Source organism: Aquarana catesbeiana, linkage group LG01 (assembly GCF_042186555.1).
Source record: "Aquarana catesbeiana isolate 2022-GZ linkage group LG01, ASM4218655v1, whole genome shotgun sequence".
NCBI classification, from domain to species: domain Eukaryota; kingdom Metazoa; phylum Chordata; class Amphibia; order Anura; family Ranidae; genus Aquarana; species Aquarana catesbeiana.
This window is the reverse complement of record NC_133324.1, coordinates 743,519,194-743,540,216: the sequence shown is the minus strand read 5'-3', so window position 1 is coordinate 743,540,216 and position 21,023 is coordinate 743,519,194. Positions and strand designations below refer to the sequence as shown.

The window sequence follows — 21,023 nt, the reverse complement described above, 5'->3', positions numbered from 1 at the left end:
GTCCCTCATTTTGGTCAGATCTATATAGATGTGTATATAAAATGCACTTTTAATCTATCTCAAAGTGTTTCCCAGTGCTAAACCCTTTCATCTGATTTCTAAATTGCTGCATTTGTAAATTCCAAAAGCCAATATGAATAGTAGTGGGGAATAAAGCATTTGTGGGTTTAACCAATTTTGTTTTTTGTATAATTCTCCTTTAGAGGGCGTGGCAGGGGGCGTGTCCTATGCCTACATACTTTTGCTGATAGGTGTCCCTCATTCCCGTCTCAAAAAGTTGGGGGGCAGTACATATTAAATATAATGCAATGTGGTTGGAGGGAAGCTTCAGAATGGCAAAGATGCTTTAATTACAAATGATGTTCCTCTTTAACCGAACAAGCTGAAGTTAGAAGCTGATTGGCTCCCATGCACAGCGGCACCAGATTTTGCACTCTCCAGTTTTAGTAAACCAGCCCCAAAGTATCTCAGTAATGCCAACTGACCCAAAATGATCGATAATAGTCCATCATGGCCGATCAACTTTGATCTAATCCAATTAAATAAAAAAAAAAGGAGACGCAGAACGATAAAAACCCACATCCCAAAAAAGAAGACGTAAATACCAGAGAAAAACAGACATAAGGGATTTTAAAAGTATGTTTTGGATCTAATAAAGGGTTTGCAATATTAATGACAAGGTCATATCCGATCAATACTGAGCCTACAACAATGGGAAGGAAAGTTATAGCTATTTGATTGTTTGTGGATTCAACTGTTTTGTTCGAGTTGCACATCACAAAATGAAGCCTGTGTGTTCACCATTGTATAAAGATTGTACAATCTGATTGTATAGTGTATATCAGGCTTTACTAATTTTGAGCAAAATGAATGGATTAATCAGCATTGCTCTGATCTGGAGGGAGAATATGATCAGAGGAAAGTATTGGATGTTCATTTTTCATCGTGGACAATAGAATCATAGGTGAGATTGTATGGTGTATGAGCAGCACTAATAAATGAAGGCAGATTATTGGGGGTGTAGAATGAGGAGCTCCCAGGCTGCTCAGACAATGCAGTGCTCAGCCCTTTGTCAGTCTTGCTCTATGGCTCAGTCTACAGCACTGGAAGATTTCTTCTCTCTAAGGAGCAGGCACTGACCAATCCCTCCCCGATCATTGTCAGCAGGCCCCGCCCACTGCCCACATTTGCATAAAACCTGCAGAAAAGTGGAGAGTAGCGGAGCTGTGCGCAGAGTGTCCCCTGGATGCCGGGAGGTGTGCATGTAGTCCGAGCCTGCCACAGCAGCACAGCGGACACAAGAGCTCACCTCTTATTCTTTCTTCCAGCCTTGTTCCCACCATGTGCCTCCGAGCCTCCTCCATCCTCCTCTTCTTCGTGCTGGCTTCGGACTCTATGGACTCGGTCAGGGGCTTGTTCCCCTTTGGGCAGCCTGAGTTCTCTTATAAGAGGAGCAACTGCAAACCCATCCCTGCCACCTTACTGCTGTGCCATGACATCGAGTACCCCAACATGAGGCTACCCAACCTGCTGGGACATGAGACCATGAAAGAGGTGCTGCAACAAGCCTCCTCCTGGATCCCTCTCATACAGAAGCAGTGCCATAGGGACACCAAGAAGTTCCTGTGCTCCCTATTCGCCCCTGTCTGTATTGACGACCTGGATGAGACCATCAAGCCGTGCCGCTCCCTATGTGAGCAAGTCAGGGACAGCTGTGCCCCCGTCATGTCTGCCTTCGGCTTCCCATGGCCAGATATGCTGGACTGCAGCCGCTTCCCCCAGGACAATGACTTGTGCATCCCACCAGCCAGCACTGACCATCTAGTGCCGGCCACCAGAGAAGGTAATGTCACCCAGGACCAGGGAAGGTACTAATGTCACCCAGGGATGGGAAGGTCAACAAAGTCCAGAGAAGGTACTAATGTCACCCAGGGATGGGAAGGTCACCCAGGTCCAGAGAAGGTACTAATGTCACCCAGGGATGGGAAGGTCACCCAGGTCCAGAGAAGGTACTAATGTCACCCAGGGATGAGAAGGTCACCCAGGTCCAGAGAAGGTACTAATGTCACCCAGGGAAGGGAAGGTCACCCAGGTCCAGAGAAGGTACTAATGTCACCCAGGGAAGGTCACCCAGGTCCAGAGAAGGTACTAATGTCACCCAGGTCCAGAGAAGGTACTGTCACCCAGGGAAGGGAAGGTCACCTAGGTCCAGAGAAGGTACTAATGTCACCCAGGTCCAGAGAAGGTACTAATGTCACCCAGGGAAGGGAAGGTCACCCAGGTCCAGTGAAGGTACAAATGTCACACAGGGAAGGGATTGTCACCTATGGCCAGGGAATGTCACCCAGGTCTACAGAAGGTACTAATGTCACCCAGGGAAGGGAAGATCACCCAGGTCCAGAGAAGGTACTAATGTCACCCAGGGAAGGGAATGTAACCCATGGCCAGGGAAGGGAAGGTCACCCAGGGAAGGTAATGTCACCCATGGCCAGGGAAGGTAATGTAAACCATGGCTAGGGAAGGGAATGTCACCCATGGCCAGGGGTGCTCCTAGAATTACCCCGAGATGTTTGTATTATTCAGCTTCTCTTAACATCTTTTATTATAGCTTCTGCTTCCTAGCTTCTAGCATCCTAATAATGTGTCACCAAAGGATGGGGATGCTGCATAGTAACATGTCTCAGGATGGACTTGTATTGCTTAGACCAGGACATCAACGCCTTTTTATAGTGCAAGGACCCTTAGAAATCGTTTTCAGGTCTGGGGGGAGTGGGTATCCCCTGCTAAAACCAGTTGATTGTTGGTCAGCGAGAAGAATAATCCCCCTCTTACATTGGGGGTTAGTGGGAGGATTGTCACCCTTACATTGGGAGTTGGTGGGAAAAAAACCTTTACATTGGTGGTCAGTGGGAGGAATGCCCCCCTTACATTGGTGGTCAGTGGGAGGAATGCCCCCCTTACATTGGTGGCCAGTGGGAAGAATGCCCCCTTACATTGGTGGTCAGTGAGAAGAATGGCCCTTTTACATTGGTGGTCAGTGGTAATAATGTCACCCTGTACATTGGTGGTCAGTGGGAAGAATGTCCCCTTTAGATTGGTGGTCAATGGAAATAATGTCACCCTTACATTGGTGGTAGGTGGAAAGAATGTCATCCTTACATTGGTGGTCAGTGGGGAGAATGTCACTCTTTACATTGGTGGTCAGTGGGGAGAATGTCACTCTTTACATTGGTGGTCAGTGGGAAGAACGCCTTCCTTATATTGGGATATTCCCCTCTTACATTGGGGATTACTGGGAGGATTGTCACCCTTACATTGGGAGTTGGTGGGGAAAAAAAACCTTTACATTGGTGAAAAGTGGGAAGAATGCCCCTTTTACAATGGTGTTCAGTGGAAAGAATGTCCCGTACAATGGTGTTCAGTGGGATGAATGTCATCTTTACATTGGTGGTCAGTGGGAAGAATGTCCCTTTTACAATGGTGGTCAGTGGGAAGAATGCCCCCTTTATAATGGTGGTCAGTGGCATGATTGCCATTTTTACATTGGTGGTCAGTGGGAAGAATGTCATCTTTACATTGGTGGTCAGTGGGAAGAATGTCATCTTTACATTGGTGGTCAGTGGGAAGAATGCCTTTCTTACATTGAAGGGATCAGTGGTAAGCATGTCACCTTTATATTGGTGATCAGTGGTAAGCATGTCACCTTTATATTGGTGATCAGTGGGAAGAATGCCCCCTTTACATTGATGGTCAGTGGGAAGAATGTCACTCTTTACATTGGTGGTCAGTGGGAAGAATGTCATCCTTTACACTGGTGGTCAGTGGGAAGAATGTCATCCTTTACATTGTTGGTCAGTGGGAAGAATGTCATCCTTTACATTGGTGGTCAGTGGAAAGAATATATCCTTACGTTGGTGGCCAGTGGAATTTCTTTCCTTACAATGAGGATCAGTGGGAAGATTGTCAACCTTAAATTGGTGGTCTAGAGGGAAAAATACCCCCTTACATTGGTGGACAGTGGGAAGAATGCCTTCTTTACATTGGCGGTCAGTGGGAATAATTGCCCCCCTACATAGGAGGTCAGTAGGAAGAATGTCCACCTAACATTGGTGGTAATTGCAAAGAATACCCCCTTACCTTGGTGGTCAGGGAAAAGAATGTCCTTTAGATTGGTGGTCACTGAGAAAAATGCCCCCTACATTGGTGGTTGGTGGGAAGGGTGCCCCTTACAGACAGCTAAAAAAATCTTCATGTCAAGCAGATTGGCCCCAAAATGATGCGGGCACTATCAAATGGGTGGTAAATCAGTTACATATCAAAGCACCCTTAACAACTCTGGAAGAACCCTGGTGGAGAATGACTGGCAGTGCTCTGATTAGATCAGCATTCAAGCCTCCCTGGAGATTTTTAAAATGTTGGCAGCTATGTAATTAAGTACTGTTGCAGGGCTGATAGCTATGTAGTACATGTAGCAGCTTACAGGGAGAGGGGTGTGAATCATTCATATATGTTAATAGGGGCATGTGTATGTAAGACTGGCCATACACTGTACAACCTGATTGTACAACCCCTGTGCAGTTTATTTTCAAGTTACCAAAACTAAGTAATGTGAGGCTACACCTAATCAATCTTTTTATTTGTATCAAATCAGGCAGGCTGCTGCAAAACATAGTCGATGATATATCTAAAAGTGATTGTGCAATCTCATTGCACAGTGTATGGTTAGCCTAAGGGCTAACCATCTGGTTACTGCAGACGGGTGCCTTTTGCACTCAGACGCACAACTAAAATGCATGTGTTTGAATGCAAAACATTGGGCTTGACCTACTTTGCCTACCAGCGGATCACAGTGGTACCTGCTGCAAAAAACAGGTCAAACAACCTCAGAACCGTCATCTGCACTTGAGATCTGCAAACTTGCAGTTAAAGTGCACTTCAAACTCAGGGAAACTGTTCATCTATACACGCGTTTATCATTACACACTGCTTTTAAGAAGTGCATTGTAACTGTACTGTCCCCTGTACTTTGTAAAGTGCTGCACACACTGTTGGCGCTATAAAAATTCTATATTGTGATATAGGCAAAGGGTAACAGATACCAATCCTGTGGTGTAGCTAAGAATAATCAGTTCGATTTTGGCTTATACTAATGGATTTCTATGCTAATTCTTGGTTACAATTCAAGAAGAGCATGCAAAAAGACACCAATGCTCGTAAAAACAATGCACAATAAAAAAAAGTGTATATATATATATATATATATATATATATATATATATATATATATATATATATATATATATATATATATATAAACATATTTTATAGTAACCAGCTGGGGGACATCTTTATGTAGAGGTTTTATAGTGCTAATGGGGGTTACAAGGCTGCTCCGGTGAATGCAGATATGTCCAGAACTGTGTGCTCTGCTTTTCTGGCTATATAATGATGCAGGCTAAATTTATATATATATATATATATATACACATACATACACAGATAGATAGATAGATAGATAGATAGATAGATAGATAGATAGATAGATAGATAGATAGATAGATAGATAGATAGATAGATAGATAAATTTAGCCTGCATCATTATAGAGCCAGAAAAGCAGAGCACACCGTTCTGGACATTCTGCATTCACCGGAGCAGCCCTGTAACCCCCATTAGCACTATAAAACCTCTACATAAAGATGTCCCCCATCTGGTTACTATAAAATCTGGTCCTGACTACATTCTGCTGTCCTCTTTTCCAAATTAACAAGGCAATATACAATCTTTTGCTGTGAGTTAAGTATGCTTTTAAATAGTCCTACCCCTATTTACTGCACAGCCTGGACAAGATGCAAAACAAACTTTACTGGCATGGGAGCAGCATGTGCCTCTGCAATGACCTTAATGGGTACCATTTTAATTTAGTTCATATGCAGCCAATAAACACTGAAGACAAACCAGTGGATGGTTAAAAACCTCGGTGCTGTTCTCAAAGTTTATCTAGAGCTCAAACTTTTTTTTTTTTAATCCTACAAAGCAAATGATTTTTTTGCCATTTGTTTCCCAATGGGGAATCTTTCCATCAGCTCCTGTCCTATAGATCCAACAGGACCCCCCTCAGGCAGCTGTCATTGGAACAAAATACCCCATTGGACCATTTTGCCTCTATTACTGTTTAACTGACAACTTGATTTATTTATTATAGGTATGTATATAGCGCCATCAATTTACTCAACACTTTTATATATACAGTATACTGTACATTCACATCAGTCCCTGCCCTCCAGGAGCTTACAATCTAAGGTCCCTAACTCTCATTCATACACATACTAGGGCCAATTTGCTGGTATGTCCTTGGAGTATGGGAGGAAACCTACGCAGGCACAGGGAGAACATACAAACTCCAGGCAGGTAGTGCCATGGTTGCGATTTGAACCGACAACCCCAGTGCTGCTACGTGGAAGTGCTAATCACTTTTTCTTTCTCTCTCGCCCTCTCTCTTCCTTCCTTCCCTCTTTCTACCTTTTTTTCTCTCTTGCTCTCCCTCTCTCTTTCTTTCTTTCGCTCTCTTTCTCTCTCCCTTCCTTCTTTTTTCCTTTTTTTTCTCTCTCGCTCTCCCTCGCTCTCTTTCTTTCTTTCTTTCTTTCTTTCTTTCTTTCTTTCTTTCTTTCTTTCTTTCTTTCTTTCTTTCTTTCTTTCTTTCTTTCTTTCTTTCTTTCTTTCTTTTCCTTCCTTTGTTCCTTCCTTTCTCTCTCTCTCTCTCTCTCTCTCTCTCTCTCTCTCTTTCTTCCTTCTTTCTTTTTTCCTTTTTTTTCTCTCTCGCTTTCCCTCTCTCTCTCTCTCTTTCTTTCTCTGTCTCTCTTTCCTTCCTTCCCTCTTTCTTCCTTCTCTCTCTTTCTCTCTCTCCCTCTCTCTCTCTTCCTTCTTTTTTCCCTTTTGCTCTCCCTCTCTCTTTCTTTCTCTCTCTCTTCCTTCCTTCGTTCCTTCTTTCTTCCTTTTTTTCTCTCTCCCTCTCCCTCTCTCTCTCTCTCTCTCTCTCTTTATTTCTCTGTCTCTCTTTCCTTCCTTCTCTCTCTCTCTCTCTCTTTCTTTCTCTGTCTCTCTTTCGTTCCTTCTCTCTCTCTCTCTCTCTCTCTCTCTCTCTCTCTCTCTCTCTCTTTTCCTTCCTTCCCTCTTTCTTCCCTTTTGTCTCTCGCTTTCCCTCTCTCTTCTCTCCTTCCTTCCTTCCTTCCTTCCTTCCTTCCTTCCTTCCTTCCTTCCTTCCTTCCTTCCTTCCTTCCTTCCTTCCTTCCTTCCTTCCTTCCTTCCTTCCCTTTAAGTCTTGCTGACAATGGTCAAGATGACAAATTGGGAGGTTGAGTCTTTAGTAGGGACACGGACACAGACTGCTCTATCCAAAACTATAAAGAAAAAAAAAAGCTTTTGGCTGTAGACACATTTTAAAGCAAACACCATTAGCAGTCTGCTCATGTGTGCCAAGATACTGGCTCTGCCTGACAGCCGTTACTGCTGATTCTGATCAGTGTATGTTACAAACTGTAGATGATGAGAATGGTTGAGTTCATATAGGTGTTCCTTCTTCCATGGGAAGTTATTAAATAAAACGTTAGCAGTACTCAAGGAAAAAGTTTTCCTGGAACAAAGTAACTCATTAGGTTTTGAGTTTAGGTCAAGTTTGTATCTGAGTCATGTTTGAAAAGCTGTGATTATGCTTGATAATGCATGTTGTTCTTCAGCGCCTCCTGCTGTTCAGTAAGCATGAGGCAGCCTTCCTAAAACTTGTTCTGTTCTCTTTAGCGCCCAAAGTCTGTGACGCCTGTAAAAGCAGCAACGAGGATGACAATGACATTGTGGAGAACCTCTGCAAAAATGATTTTGGTAAGAAAATGTACAATACGTGTTCCACATTAAAAGATGTTTAGATGTTGTAAGAAGTAGCTAATGGACCAGATCATTTTTGGTGAAATGTGAACCAAGTTTTCTTTAAAATGAAGTGCTAAGTTTGCATTGAAGTTCTTCAATCTAAAGAAAGGCATTTAAAAAGGTCTTTATTAAGGCGCTGTATAGGGGCTCTAAATTAACCGTATCAGAGGAATAAGGGCAGCTAAGTAACTGTTTTAATCCAGATGCCCAAAACAATTTTTTGCCGGTGCCCGTCTATGTTTCATGGTTTTTGGGATTTGATGGAAGTCATGTGGTGTCTGTTCCTACCTCCCAGCAGTGGCAGCTATAAACTGGCAACACACACTGGGGTTGATTTACTACAATCTAGTGTAGCTCTGCATAGAAACCAATCAGCTTTCAGCTTTTTTGTCAAAGCTTAACAGAACAAGCTGAAGTTAAAAGCTGATTAGCTACCATGCACAGCTACACCAGATTTTGCACTCTCTAGTTTTAGTAAATCAAACCCAGTGTCTATTTTTTTAAATTCTGCCATAAATGCCTGACTGCTGGTGGTATGGGGAGCCAATATGTATCTTTTTCTAAGTGATATTGGCTTTATGTTATGTTACTGGACTAGATGTATTTAGTGCTTTTATAGAGATGTCTATATACATTGGATGATCTGTTTGAATTAAAGTGTTACTAAACCCACAACAGTAAAATCAGTCTGGGCATGCAGTAAAGCATGCTTGTTATACTCACTGGAACTTAAGGGGTTAATCCTCTGCATTGTGTAAAGAAAACTGTTTGTTCCTATATGCACAGATCCTCCTCTTCCACTGACTCCAGAACATAATACAGAGCCTTTGAAGTCAGGCTGCACATGCTCAGTTTGGTGTGTATTGCTAGAGAGGTTTTTGTTTTTTTCTCGGGAGAATGCATGTGATCAGCACAGGGCCAATCAGCACTGTCAAGCCAGAGGGTCAGGGGGAAAACTCCTCCTACAAGCTTTGCCAGGAACTGAAAGAAGTCACAAGACTTCTATATACCGCTGATGAGGATCAGTATTTAGCGGTTTATATTTATATATATATATATATATATATTATATTATATACTAAAATAATTGCACTTCCATGTTATGTATACTGTGGAAGACCAGATATGGTGAATGCAGGGTCCTGGTTTCAGTAACACTTTAACTCCTGTTATAGCAGGTTGAGGTGTCTAGGATTCACTGTAAAAGATGCATAAATTAGCTGTCTCTGAAGGTTATCAGGCATGTTCCCTATTCTTAAAGAGAAAAAGGAACAAAGAGTGCACCAGGCTTGTGCGTTACCTTTGCAACACTTTAATATGTGAAAAATGTAAAAAAAAACGCATACTTACAAACAAGTTATATATTCAAGCATAGAGATTAAAGTCCATAAGGTGCATCATCCAGCAAGATCAGCTGGCAAACAACAGTAGTGGGACGTATAGTCCAAAAAGCAGCTGTCGCGCTTCGAGGGTGTCCCCTCTTCTTCCATATTGTTCCCTTTGATGGGAATGGAAACAGGGGATTTTACAAAACATATAAGCATGATCATCTGATCAATGCAATCAAAGCAATGATCATCTGGGGTAATGAAGACTGACAGCTGGCTAGTGCCTAAGCTGGCCATACATGGCTTACATTTTCGACTGACCCTGCACTCACCACACAGCTCAACAAATTTTGATTGAGAAATCAAAGAAGCCAGACAGAAAAAAAGTCAGCCAAATAGTGAGTGCAGCCAATCAGCTGCAGTCACCGTTCCGGTATTCTGGCAGCCGCAGGTTCCAGCTGTCACAATACAATAACCAGCAGCAGGAGGTTTGTCCATCTGTTTAGTGTTAATCTATGGTTCTCTCTTGACATGTATGGCTAACTTTATGCTTATAAATGAGTCTAAAGGATAGTTTGCTGTCTAATATCAAACTGTTACTATAAGTGAGGAAATTCGACAAACATAATAGCAACACAAAAAGATAGCAAATCAATCTGATTTCATTTGCCTACTAATTCTTTGATGTCGTTCAATAGCATTATAAAAGTTTTCAAAAGTTTTTTTCCAAAATATGAAAATGAGATAACTCTATTTTGAATGAGGTGTTCAAAATACAAAGCAAGCAGCCCTCCAATGAAAGACATTTTTCGTAGTTGGTAGATTCATTTGTTATTGTAAGTTGATTGACGGACAGGGCGGCTTGTTTGGGTACAGGTAGTGTGACGTGCAATTAGAATGTAGACCTGAGCTGACATGGAGTTGGATTATTTTATAAACAAGCTTTCCACTATGCTTCGTAAAACAGGAAACAAAAGCTATTGCTAACATAAATCATACAGCTACTATTTTAACTAGGGGGTAACTCCGGGACCCCTAGAAAAACAGCCCTAACAATTTGGCTTTAGACTTGATTGATGATGTTAGATGTTGATTAGTTAGACGTGAATGATAGAATAAGTCTATAGCACCAGTTATAGCGCAGCCATAACTTATATACAATTGTAGCACTTGTATGGAACAGCATGGCCTTGCTTGTACGGGATATTAATCCTGACAAATGAAAACAAGCTGGCACTTTAATACAGAAAACACATACCAAGGAGGCTGACAGCGCCTGGCTAATTTAAAATACCCAGACAATTCTATTTCCAAAGTCATTACAATGTGGTGATGGTATAAAACTTGCAGACAGGACCTCAGCCCATTCTACAAATGTTTTCGTTGTGTTGCTTCCTCTGGGAATTTGCAGTACGACTCAATGGAATGCACTCCAGCCCGTAAACTGAGCATTTGTTCCAAAGTTAACACGATGTTACAGTTCTGTAATGAGGCAACAATGGTGGCATTGGATGTCACAAAATATAGTCATTTTCATATTCTTCTCCCAGGAAGTGTTGTTTTCCAGCATAAGGTACTTTTTATATTAAGATCTGACCCTGAAACTTGAAGTGGAGAATCAGCCAAACAGCGAAATACACCAATTAAATACATATAAGTTACCTGGTTTACTTACCAAAGGATTTGCATATCTGCCCATCCAGTCCTGGGATTTACACAGCTCTGCCACACAGCACAGCCCTGTCTAGCAAGGGAAGGGAACCTGATCTTTCTCTGCTGCACCTTCACTGTCACTTACATCCTTTACCAGAACAAATCAAATAAAAATAATGGTGTTGGACTTCAAAAGTAAGTTAGTATTGGAACTTGGCTGTTCAGAAAACAAAAAGTGGGGAATTGTCCTGTGGAAATGGGACACCCAACTTGGGAAGATTACACAAACAGACAAAACACCAAATGATCAGTTCAGAAGTCCATCTAACCTAGTGGTTCTCAACTCCTGTCCTCAGGACCCACTAACCAGGTTAGTGGCCAGGTTTTAAGTATTACCTTGGGGAGATGCAGACTAGAATACTGCAATCACTGAGCAGCAAATGAGATCACCTGTGATGTATTTCTGTTATCTTGCAAACCTGACCTGTTAGTGGGTCCTGAGGACAGTAGTTGAGAACCACTGATCTAACACTTATGACGTACGACCGGACTAAAATAAGGAAGTTAATAGCCAGTAGCTAATAGCTGCCCTAGCGTAGTTTTTTGTCCGTCGGACTAGCATACAGACTAGCGGACTTTTCAACCGGACTCGAGTCCATCAGAAAGATTTGAAACATGTTCCAAATCTAAAGTCCGTCAGATTTCCGACCGAAAAAGTCAGCTGCAGGTCCAATGAAGCCCACACACGGTCGAATTGTCCGCCGGACTCGGTCCGTCAGACCAGTCCGGTCGAAAAGTCCGCTCGTGTGTACGCAGCCTTATTCTTGACAGTAATGTTACAAGTACACACCCACATGTGTGATGTCAATATCATGTGACCTGTCTATCTCTGAGAACAAGTAAATGTTCTCTCCATCATAAAAGACACAACTGAGCATGTGCAGTTCGGCTACTCTACCTGCGCTAGCGGGCCTTCCCCAGATAGACAGTGCAGGAGGGAAAGATCTATGCATACAGGATAAAACAGCCTTTTTACACAATGTAGAGGATTACCCTTAAGTTCCACAGTGAGTATAACAAGCATGCTATGCTGCATATACAGACTGATTTTACTGTTGTGTGAATTTAGTAACACTTTAAATCGTAAACCCTAAAAATGTACACAACACTATTGGACATCACTATGATGGGTGATCTCACTGACTAAAAGTGAAGTATGAGGTCAGGCCAAAATAATGCATTTTGGAGCATCTCAAGTTTTCAGGCCCCCCCCAGGTAGGGTTGCCACCTCATCCCTTTAAACCCAAACACATATGAATTACACAGGTTCTGAGGCTAATTAAATGCCGACAGTGCACCAAGTGAGTTTAATTACCACCTTAATCAGCCACAGAACTTGTGTAATTAATATGTGTTCGGGTTTAAAGGGATGAGGTGGCAACCCTAGTCTATGGCTACCCGCACTTTGGTTAATACAAAGCACCTCTATGGCCTCGTACACATGGTACAAAAATCAGAAGGGGCCCAAAGGGTGGCGCTTGAGAAATGAACTTCCTCTTTATACTCTCATAGTACATCACTACATTTGTGTTTGTCAAACGACAATTTGCAGATAGTATGCTAGACAAAATCTTGCACATACCCTTTTGACAAAAATCAGATGCTCAGTCGTCCAACAATCAGACCGTGTGTATGCGGCTTTACTCTAGGTGAGCTCAGTTAAGCTGGCTATAGATGATTCAGCTTTTCAAAGCCAGCTGATCAAAAAATAAATAAAAAACGGCCATTTTGCCCTATCTACACACTCGAGATAGATGCGGGAATCTTCCCTGCTAGGCTATTGTATCCTGGCATCAGGACTTCTCTTAGAGTTGCCACCTCATCCCTTTAAACCCAAACACATATTAATTACACAGGATCTGTGGCTGATTTAGGTGGTAATTAAACTCACTTGGTGCCTTATCTGCATTAAATTAGCCTCAGAACCTGTGTAATTCATATGTGTTCGGGTTTAAAGGGATGAGGTGGCAACCCTACCCCCAGGTGCCCATTAAAATAGACAGCTGTACCCCAGGCCCTTGAAGTATCCACTGTAACTAGTGGCAAGTGTCGTGCCTGCAAAGGAATAAGGAAATAAGATAGATAATGTAAAACTTCACCAAACTTTCTAGAAAGGTAGGGACATCTTAATGCTTGTATCGCTAGTGATGGCCTGTAGCAGGATGGCTTATTGGCATGATTTCTGATTCACTAAGCGTAATAGCTATTCTTTATTTTTCTTATCTTTTTATTAATACAAAGGGTTGCCTATAGCAACCAATTGAGCGGCTGCAATTTTTGTAATAGGCTGTACTTATTTAGCACAGGCAGCCCTTTACTTATTTCTCCTTCAGCTTTTTATACCTCAGCCAAAATATTCTATAAAGTAATGAAAGCCATGCTGGTAATTACACACGCACTGAGCACAGTGTAAATCATTCAAACTCTGTGGCTCCAACATTTAGATAAGGAGAATGGAAACAGACTAATCAATTCTGTAAATTTGCTCGTATAGGGTTTCCAGAAATATGTTTTAAGAAACAAACTCTTCTTCCAAAAAACAAAATAACATATTATATTACAATATTCGTGTTCTTCTAAACACTTCGAAAAAATGAAATACTCAGAAAATCTCTTTAATTTCATTACCTTCATGGAGAGGGAGAGGGAGAGGATGGACCTAAATATAAAAGAACAGGCCCAGTAATAGCTTTAAATGTTAAAGTGAAACTTCAGTTTTCTTGAGAAAAAGACCTATTCGAACAAACAAATGCTTGAGTTACCATAGTCCTTTTTCAAATGGTCTACTGAGTAAGAGAATCTCTGTTTATTATCATCACCTGAGCAATCTCAGTGTTCAATAAGAAAAGGAGCAACATATGTGACCCACTAGCTTTGCAGGGTCTTAAGCCTGGTACACACTATGAGTTTTTCGCTGGGTTGAACGAAAATAAAACTGTCAGCTCTGGTCATAGCCGCTGTGCTAACGATCCGACATTAGTCCAGTGATCTCCCCCACTGAGCTATTGTGTTCTGACAAGGTGACGCCCCCAACGCCAAAACACTCCGGTTAGCACTCTCAGCCATTGGCTGAAAGCGCTGATTGGGAACCAGTCGGCTGCTGGTTTTCCAGCATGCTCGCCCGACAGAAGCCAGCCCGGCTGCCATACACACAGGCCGAATGTCGGCTGGTTTTTATTAACCTGGCCAATGTCACCGGGCATTCTGCCTGTGTGTTTAGGGCTTTAGAAGAGAGATAAAAATGAAAAGTCCTGTTGCAGAGGATTGCTGTAATTTAAATTCCAGCTCTGTGCAGGCTTCTGGGATGGGGGGCAGGAATGTGAGACAATCACACATGCAGTCATTTTGCAAATTATTCCAAGAGTATTCTTCTTTTTGCGTGGAGCAAAAAGCTATTTTTTGTTTGTTTTTTTTAAATCACAAAGCCTGCAGATTGAAAAGGTAAATTTTAATAAAAATGAAATTTTTCCAAAAAAAAAAACTAAATTCCTGCTGATTTTAAGAGTCAATTTAAATACCATTTACATACAAAATAGCATACACCATATTATATTTGCATTGTATATATTTTTTGTGTTTCAGAAAGTGATAAGGAGATAAGTGACGTAAAATTGTGTAATTTGGTAAACTTCAAACCTGCACTCCTGATACAATCTCTCTATTCATTGTAGATAGCAGCAAACAAATACTCTTGCGCATAAGTGTGATGTTCGGGTGATCTAGTGTTTAAAGGATAATTTCTCAGGCCTTGCTGCCCTCCAAGATAGGGGTATCCTAGCAGTCAAAAGAAGAGTAAATAAAAGAGGGCGCACCAGCCTTGTGCATTATCCTTAGTAAATGTATTGTTAAAAACAGATAAAAAGCTACTCACAAACATGCGAAGAAAATTGCTTAGGCCTCATGTACACTGCTGCTGGTAAACGAATGTTTAGGAGCAGTTGGGCATTTTTTTCAGTTGCCCCAGAACTCTCCTCTGTTATCTTATCAGTACATGTACACAGGGTCGTTTATAGTCGTTTCTAGGCAGTTGCGTTTAGAGGCTTATTTTGGAACCCAAAAAAATGCATTCAGAAGCTGTGTTTAGAGGCATTTCAAACGGTAAACGCTGCTAAACATGGTAACTCGCGTTTACAGGAGTTTTTCATTTTTGGCTATTTTGAGAAAAAAAAATATTTTTTTTTCTTCAAAGGCTTCTAAACGCAAATGCGGCAAAACGCCGCTAAATGCGGCATGTAAATGCTGCAAAACGGACGTTTTAAACGTGGGTTACTATCTGTCAAGTTAAATCGTTCAGGAGAGGTTGTAAAAACTTCCCGTGTACATTAAGCCTTAATATAAGCCACCTAGCCATGGCAGTCGGTCTAGGTATCGACAGACTCCAGATGGTAAAGGAGAGGACATCAGGACCACTGCTGGCTTTCTGTATTTATTGTATTACTTGTATCATCTACTGAAACAACCAAAGACCTTTAGTCGCTTACTTACATTTGCCATGTCTTATATAGGCATACAAAAACATTCCAAGCCCTTCAGTTCACCCTTATTTTTCTTCTTGTGGGGGCCACAATCAGACAACTGGTTTTGAATGTGAAAGATCCGAGTCTCTTTCAGAACTAGGGCCCCAGGCTGCCCAGTGCCCCCCCCAGATTGCAGATGTTATATTCCCCCTTAGAATCTATGTGTAATGAAAACATATGTTTATATATCCACACTCATTAACCTTTCTTATGGAGATATGTTGATCCCTTTTAGAGAACAGTACATTCAGCTGTGCAGTGATTGTTAGTCAGGCACGGTAAGGGTTAAGAATTACGGGGTTTGACATAAATGACTTTGATGCCCTTTGTGGTGTAAAAATGGAGCCACCTGTTGTAATTGTGTCAAAGCCTGACAGTTTCATTAGCAACACGTCCCACCCCAGACCGGCTCTTTCTGAGTTCTAATGTGCCTGTGTCAGCCTTTTTTCTCACCATTCTCTCTCCTTGCCTCCCCCTCTTTTTTGCCTCCACCAGCCCTGAAGATAAAAGTGAAGGAGATCGCCTACATCAATGGGGACACTAAGATCATCCCGGAGACAAAGAGCAAAACCATTTACAAACTGAATGGGGTGACAGAAAGGGATTTGAAGAAGACCGTGCTGTGGCTTAAAGACGGCCTGCAGTGTACCTGCGATGAGATGAATGACATTAACGCTCCCTATTTAGTGATGGGACAAAAGCTCGGAGGGGAGCTGGTCATCACCTCAGTCAAGCGATGGCAGAAAGGCCAACGGGAGTTTAAAAGGATCTCTCGCAGCATCCGCAAGCTGCAGTGCTAGGCCTTCCATTAACACTTTCAGCACCGGGGCTAGTCTATTTTTCTTTTTTGCACCTTCCTCCCTTGTCTGGGAACCCACCCCTTTCTGAAGTATAACTGAAAAAGGTGGGGGGCGATGCCTTTTGTATGAATATAATTATTATTTTTTATTATTATTTTTTATTATTATTTTTTAAATTGAAGCAAACCTTGTAAATAATATGAAAAATTTTAAAAGTTCAAATATTTTTTATGATGGCCACGAGTAAAGAGCTAGAAAAGTATTTACCAGATGCAAACTTAAGAGACTCTTCATAATTTTGTATGCTTCTAGAAGTGATAGAAATTGTTAGAGGACTTTATTAATAGATCACAGTATTTAAGGAATCAGGATTTTACATTGACAAGTGTACCTACAACATTAGCAGTTTTTTTTTTTTTTTTTTTGCATTTTATTATACTGACAACTGTTTAGTATTAAAAGAAAAAAAAACATTGGGTAAGCAGTGATATGCCTGTTTTAAACAGAGGAATGGATACTGAATGTTATTTGATCTATGTTCATAAATTAAATTGCTCTTATATCGCTGTACCAGTAATTGTTCTCTGGTAGGAAAGAAACAAATGGCTTAATATGACAAAGTATATAACACTTATCCAACCCTCATCTCCAGCAATTATCTCTTTTTTGATAGCATTATCAGATGTGTTGGAAGGTACAGCTGCCATACAATTTAGGACATTAGCCATTTGGCTGTGCATAATCTTCCAACTGCGTAAATAGACCTCAATGGAGATGCAAAGGATCTAGCACTACCAGGGAACAACATGTGGGCTTGTGTAACATTTCTAGAGCACTTCCTACCTACATAAATTCTCCTATGGTCACAATAATTGCCACCCTATGCTCAGCAGATTCCCACACCTGCTATAAACATAGACTGATTGTTGCTGTGTATACTTGTATGCAGGTTCTGTAATCCATGTAATGTTGTTCTGGTACCAAAAAAAGACACATCCAGGAGTTGCTGGGAATTGAACGATTATTTTTACAAAGCCTTGAAAGAGAAGTAATCACCCAGGGAGCTCATTGACTCTGGGTAGGCAGCACGCATAGAACAGGACTATCCTCCAATGGGTACTAACAAGTCATTTAAACCACAAAACCGGGGGGGGGGGGGGGTCGGGGCAGGAGCACCGAAGAGGGACCAGAGAAGAGGAGAATCTGGGTTGCTCTGTGCAAAACCATTTCACAAAGCAGGTAAGTATAACATGTTTATTATTTTTTAAGAAGAAAAAAACAAGACTTTAGTATCAATTTAATGGTTCACATATTAAACATCCAACTCGTTTGGGGGCAAAAAGACTACCCCTTCATAAGGGCTTAGGATCTAGTCCAAACTTGAATGGGCCCAAAGGAACGACTTAATCCTCTATTATTCTGTACGAATAAGTTAACTGGATCAGTCAGTCACTAATAGTGCCAGCATTATAGGCAGTAATATAGGTTTCTATATCAATGCCATGTTGGCAGAAGGCCATGAAGCACACTAAAGCCTCGTACACACCACTATTTTTTTTTTTTTTTCATTCAACCCAACAGGTTGAACGAAAAAAAAAAAACTGACAGCTCAGGTCGGAGCCACTGTACTAAATATCCAATGTTAGTACAGCGATCTCCCCTGCTGTTCTATTGTGTTCTGACACCCAACCCCCCGCGCCAGAACACTCCGATCAGGAGTCCTGATCAGGAGCCGGTTGGCAACCCTTTTTCAGTCATGAGCCTTCGTCAGAAGATGGCCAAACGGCTGGCTTCTGTCAGACCGGCTGCCATACACACGGACCAAATGTTGGCTGGTTTCTATTGAACTGGCTGATGGCGCCCGATATTTGGCCCATGTCTATTAGGCTTTAGAATGCTTTTGCTCATGTTATTGCTAGAAAATACCACCTGAGACAAAAGACTGATCTTACCTTGAGGCAGAAAGGGCACTGCCTACCTGTGTTCTACAACCAATGGGTTCGATTTACTAGTAGAGAAGAGGCCATTCACTTACCAAGTCAATGTTTACTTAGTAGGGAAGGTGCAGCTGTATTCACTAAACCAATAACCAATTATGTGCAAGAGAAATAAAATCAGGATTTTTACTGGTACATTCACCTTGCATAGTGAGCATACAATTGTGAGCATGTTCTATTTCTTTAGTTAGTCAACCCCAGTTTGTTTTATTTTTGTTTTTAGTCCTTTTGTGTATCTGAGCAGAGAGTATTCCCAATGATTTTGAAGCATTTTTTCAGGCATCTTACAAGTGGTTAGCACGCGTTTTTACATGTGTATCAAACCTTGGGTGGTTGTTTCCCCAAGCTGGGCAAAGAGAGGAGAGCAGTTCTAGATGAGAAGCAGAGTTTTTCAGGCACAAAACAAAAACGCACAAACATGAGTATTGCGCAAGTATACAGTAGGTGCAACTAATGAAGGCTGTGGGGGCAAAAATGCCTGAATATGCTCAAAAAAAGCTCATGTGATTTTTTGAGCATCAAGCGTAGGGGGACTGAGCATGCAAGTGTGAACAGAGACAATTAGAATAGGTTTCAGCATGTTGGGCATAGTAAGGCATAGGGAATCAAGCTGAAAAATGGCTCAGTTGCGAAATGGGGGCAAGGTTAATCATTTTTAGTGGTTATATTCTGTACCAAGTCTGAGGTGTTTGTAAAAATATTTCTCCCAAGGTTTATCATTGTATATTGATTATCTTTATTATCCTTCAACTTCTGAAATTTGGACACCTGGATATGGGCAGGAGTACAGTTTATACATTCTAGTAGTTAACACATGGGAAATATGAGCACTAAAGTGTATCTCCCAGTTCTTTGTGAACTTTTTGCACCAAACTGGTCCAAAACTGGTTTCTTCACTAACACATGCAGTGGCTGTGTTCACTGAATAAACTGTATGTAGCATCAGCTATATGCATTATACAGTGCTGTGGACAGCGGGGTGGGAACTATCCATCCCACTCTGGAATAAAATTGAGTTGGGCTGATTGCTGCTTAGCCATTTACAGAATGCTTTTTATTTTATGCGTGAATATAAGGCTTCCTCTGATTGGCTGAGATGAAGAGGCGGGTGGATGACAACACAAACTCCACCTCAACCAATTAAATGAAAACTTGTATTTGTTTAAAATATATAAAGCCTCCTGTGAATGGCTAAGCAGCGCTCAGCTTGACTAGATGTTGTATTGGGACCTGGATGGGAAGTTCCTGTCCTGCCACTGTCCTATATGTAGCTGATACATGATACAATTTTTACAGCACACATAGCCACTGCATGTGTTATTAAAGGGAATAGTTTGTTTAGACCAACTTGGGCTTCTGTGACGGTACCTATACTGGGCTTCTGTGAAGGTACCTATACTGTACACCTGTAAGTATTTTTAACTACACTTTTGGACTGGAGTGTATTTTGACTACCCAACTCTTTTATGCTCACCATCCTGAAAGAATTTTTGAGATGTTCTATGTGTCACTTCTATCTACTGTTCCATTATTAAAAGAAACACTCAAAATATTGTTGTAGGGGGTAGGGGGTGAAATAAAGAGTCAAATTAATTGGTCTTGGTAACACAAACTGCTCTTTCAGAAATGTTAAAGTCCTATACCTATTTCATATTTGTAATGCTTACAGCACTTCTGGTTGCTATACAAGGTTGCAGTCAAAGCCTCTTTGTGTGCAAGGGGAAGTGTGAAAGACCCTCATGATGTAATTATTTACACCTACTGTATGTATTTTTCTACTATAGCAGCAAGAAGCATCCGGCTGATAGTTATTGATTCTTGCACCATTGAAATTTAATGTGATATTCCAATCGTGTGTCAAAGCTGTGAAAATGGCAACCTCTCCCTACTCCAACCAGTGAGCCCACACCTTACCCATGTCATGGTGGATGCATAAGGCCAGGTAGAGAAAGACAAAGGCAGTAGGTGCTACCACTGTTAGACACAAATGCCAGTTTATTCATATGCTCCAATTACCTAATAAACAAAAGATACATTCCTAGAAACATTTTTATTCATTCATTGTTTAACCTAGCCGTCAGTATTAGTCAGCATATTCCCATCTTTAAAAAAATTAAAAATAAATAAAAAATTTTTAAAAAAAGAGCACAATAAATAACACATTTTTTAAAAGTTTGAAACAGTATATAGAGACTTTCTGATGCCAACTTCTCTTTTTCTTTGCTTCCCATACATGCCTTTTTGTAATATATATTAAGTGAGGTAAATGAAAGTTGTAAAATATTGTAAATAGTCAAGATGAGCCATGCTTTATTGTATATAATCAATACAACGTTCCTTTTTTATTATCTTGTATTGTAAATGTATATACAATGCTTCTTTCATTATTTTTGGCCCCAATGATAACATTCCTTTTTTTATTGGTTGGACTTTTCATAGCACAGTTTAGTCATATTGTAACAAATTAAATATTTTAATAAAACTACATTTTATTTGGTGTTTGTTATTAACATTTATTTTATAGCTCTTGTAAAGCAAATTACTCTGAATGAGCAAAGTAACAGGTTTGCTTAATAGCCCACCCCAATCCACTGCTAATACTTACCTTTTGTATGCCCTGAAAATAAATCTTGTGTAGATCCTAGGTTGATCTGAAACAGAGCTTAGGTAAGGCTCAGGAACATTCCCCTGTTCTCATGCTCAGGCATCCAAGATTGCATTGTAGGAGAACTGAGTAAAAATACCAT

At 41.1% G+C, this 21,023-nt stretch overlaps 1 protein-coding gene across 1 annotated transcript; it reads left to right on the top strand.

Moving 5' to 3' along the window:
• The first annotated feature begins 1,193 nt into the window (after window positions 1-1,193).
• SFRP2 (secreted frizzled related protein 2) lies at window positions 1,194-20,773 on the top strand. The gene is made up of 3 exons (XM_073605386.1): window positions 1,194-1,843; window positions 7,796-7,876; window positions 15,975-20,773. Exons 1-3 carry the CDS (start codon window positions 1,342-1,344, stop codon window positions 16,277-16,279), a joined length of 888 nt encoding a protein of 295 aa, XP_073461487.1. The 5' UTR covers window positions 1,194-1,341; the 3' UTR covers window positions 16,280-20,773.
• Window positions 20,774-21,023: the final 250 nt, after the last annotated feature.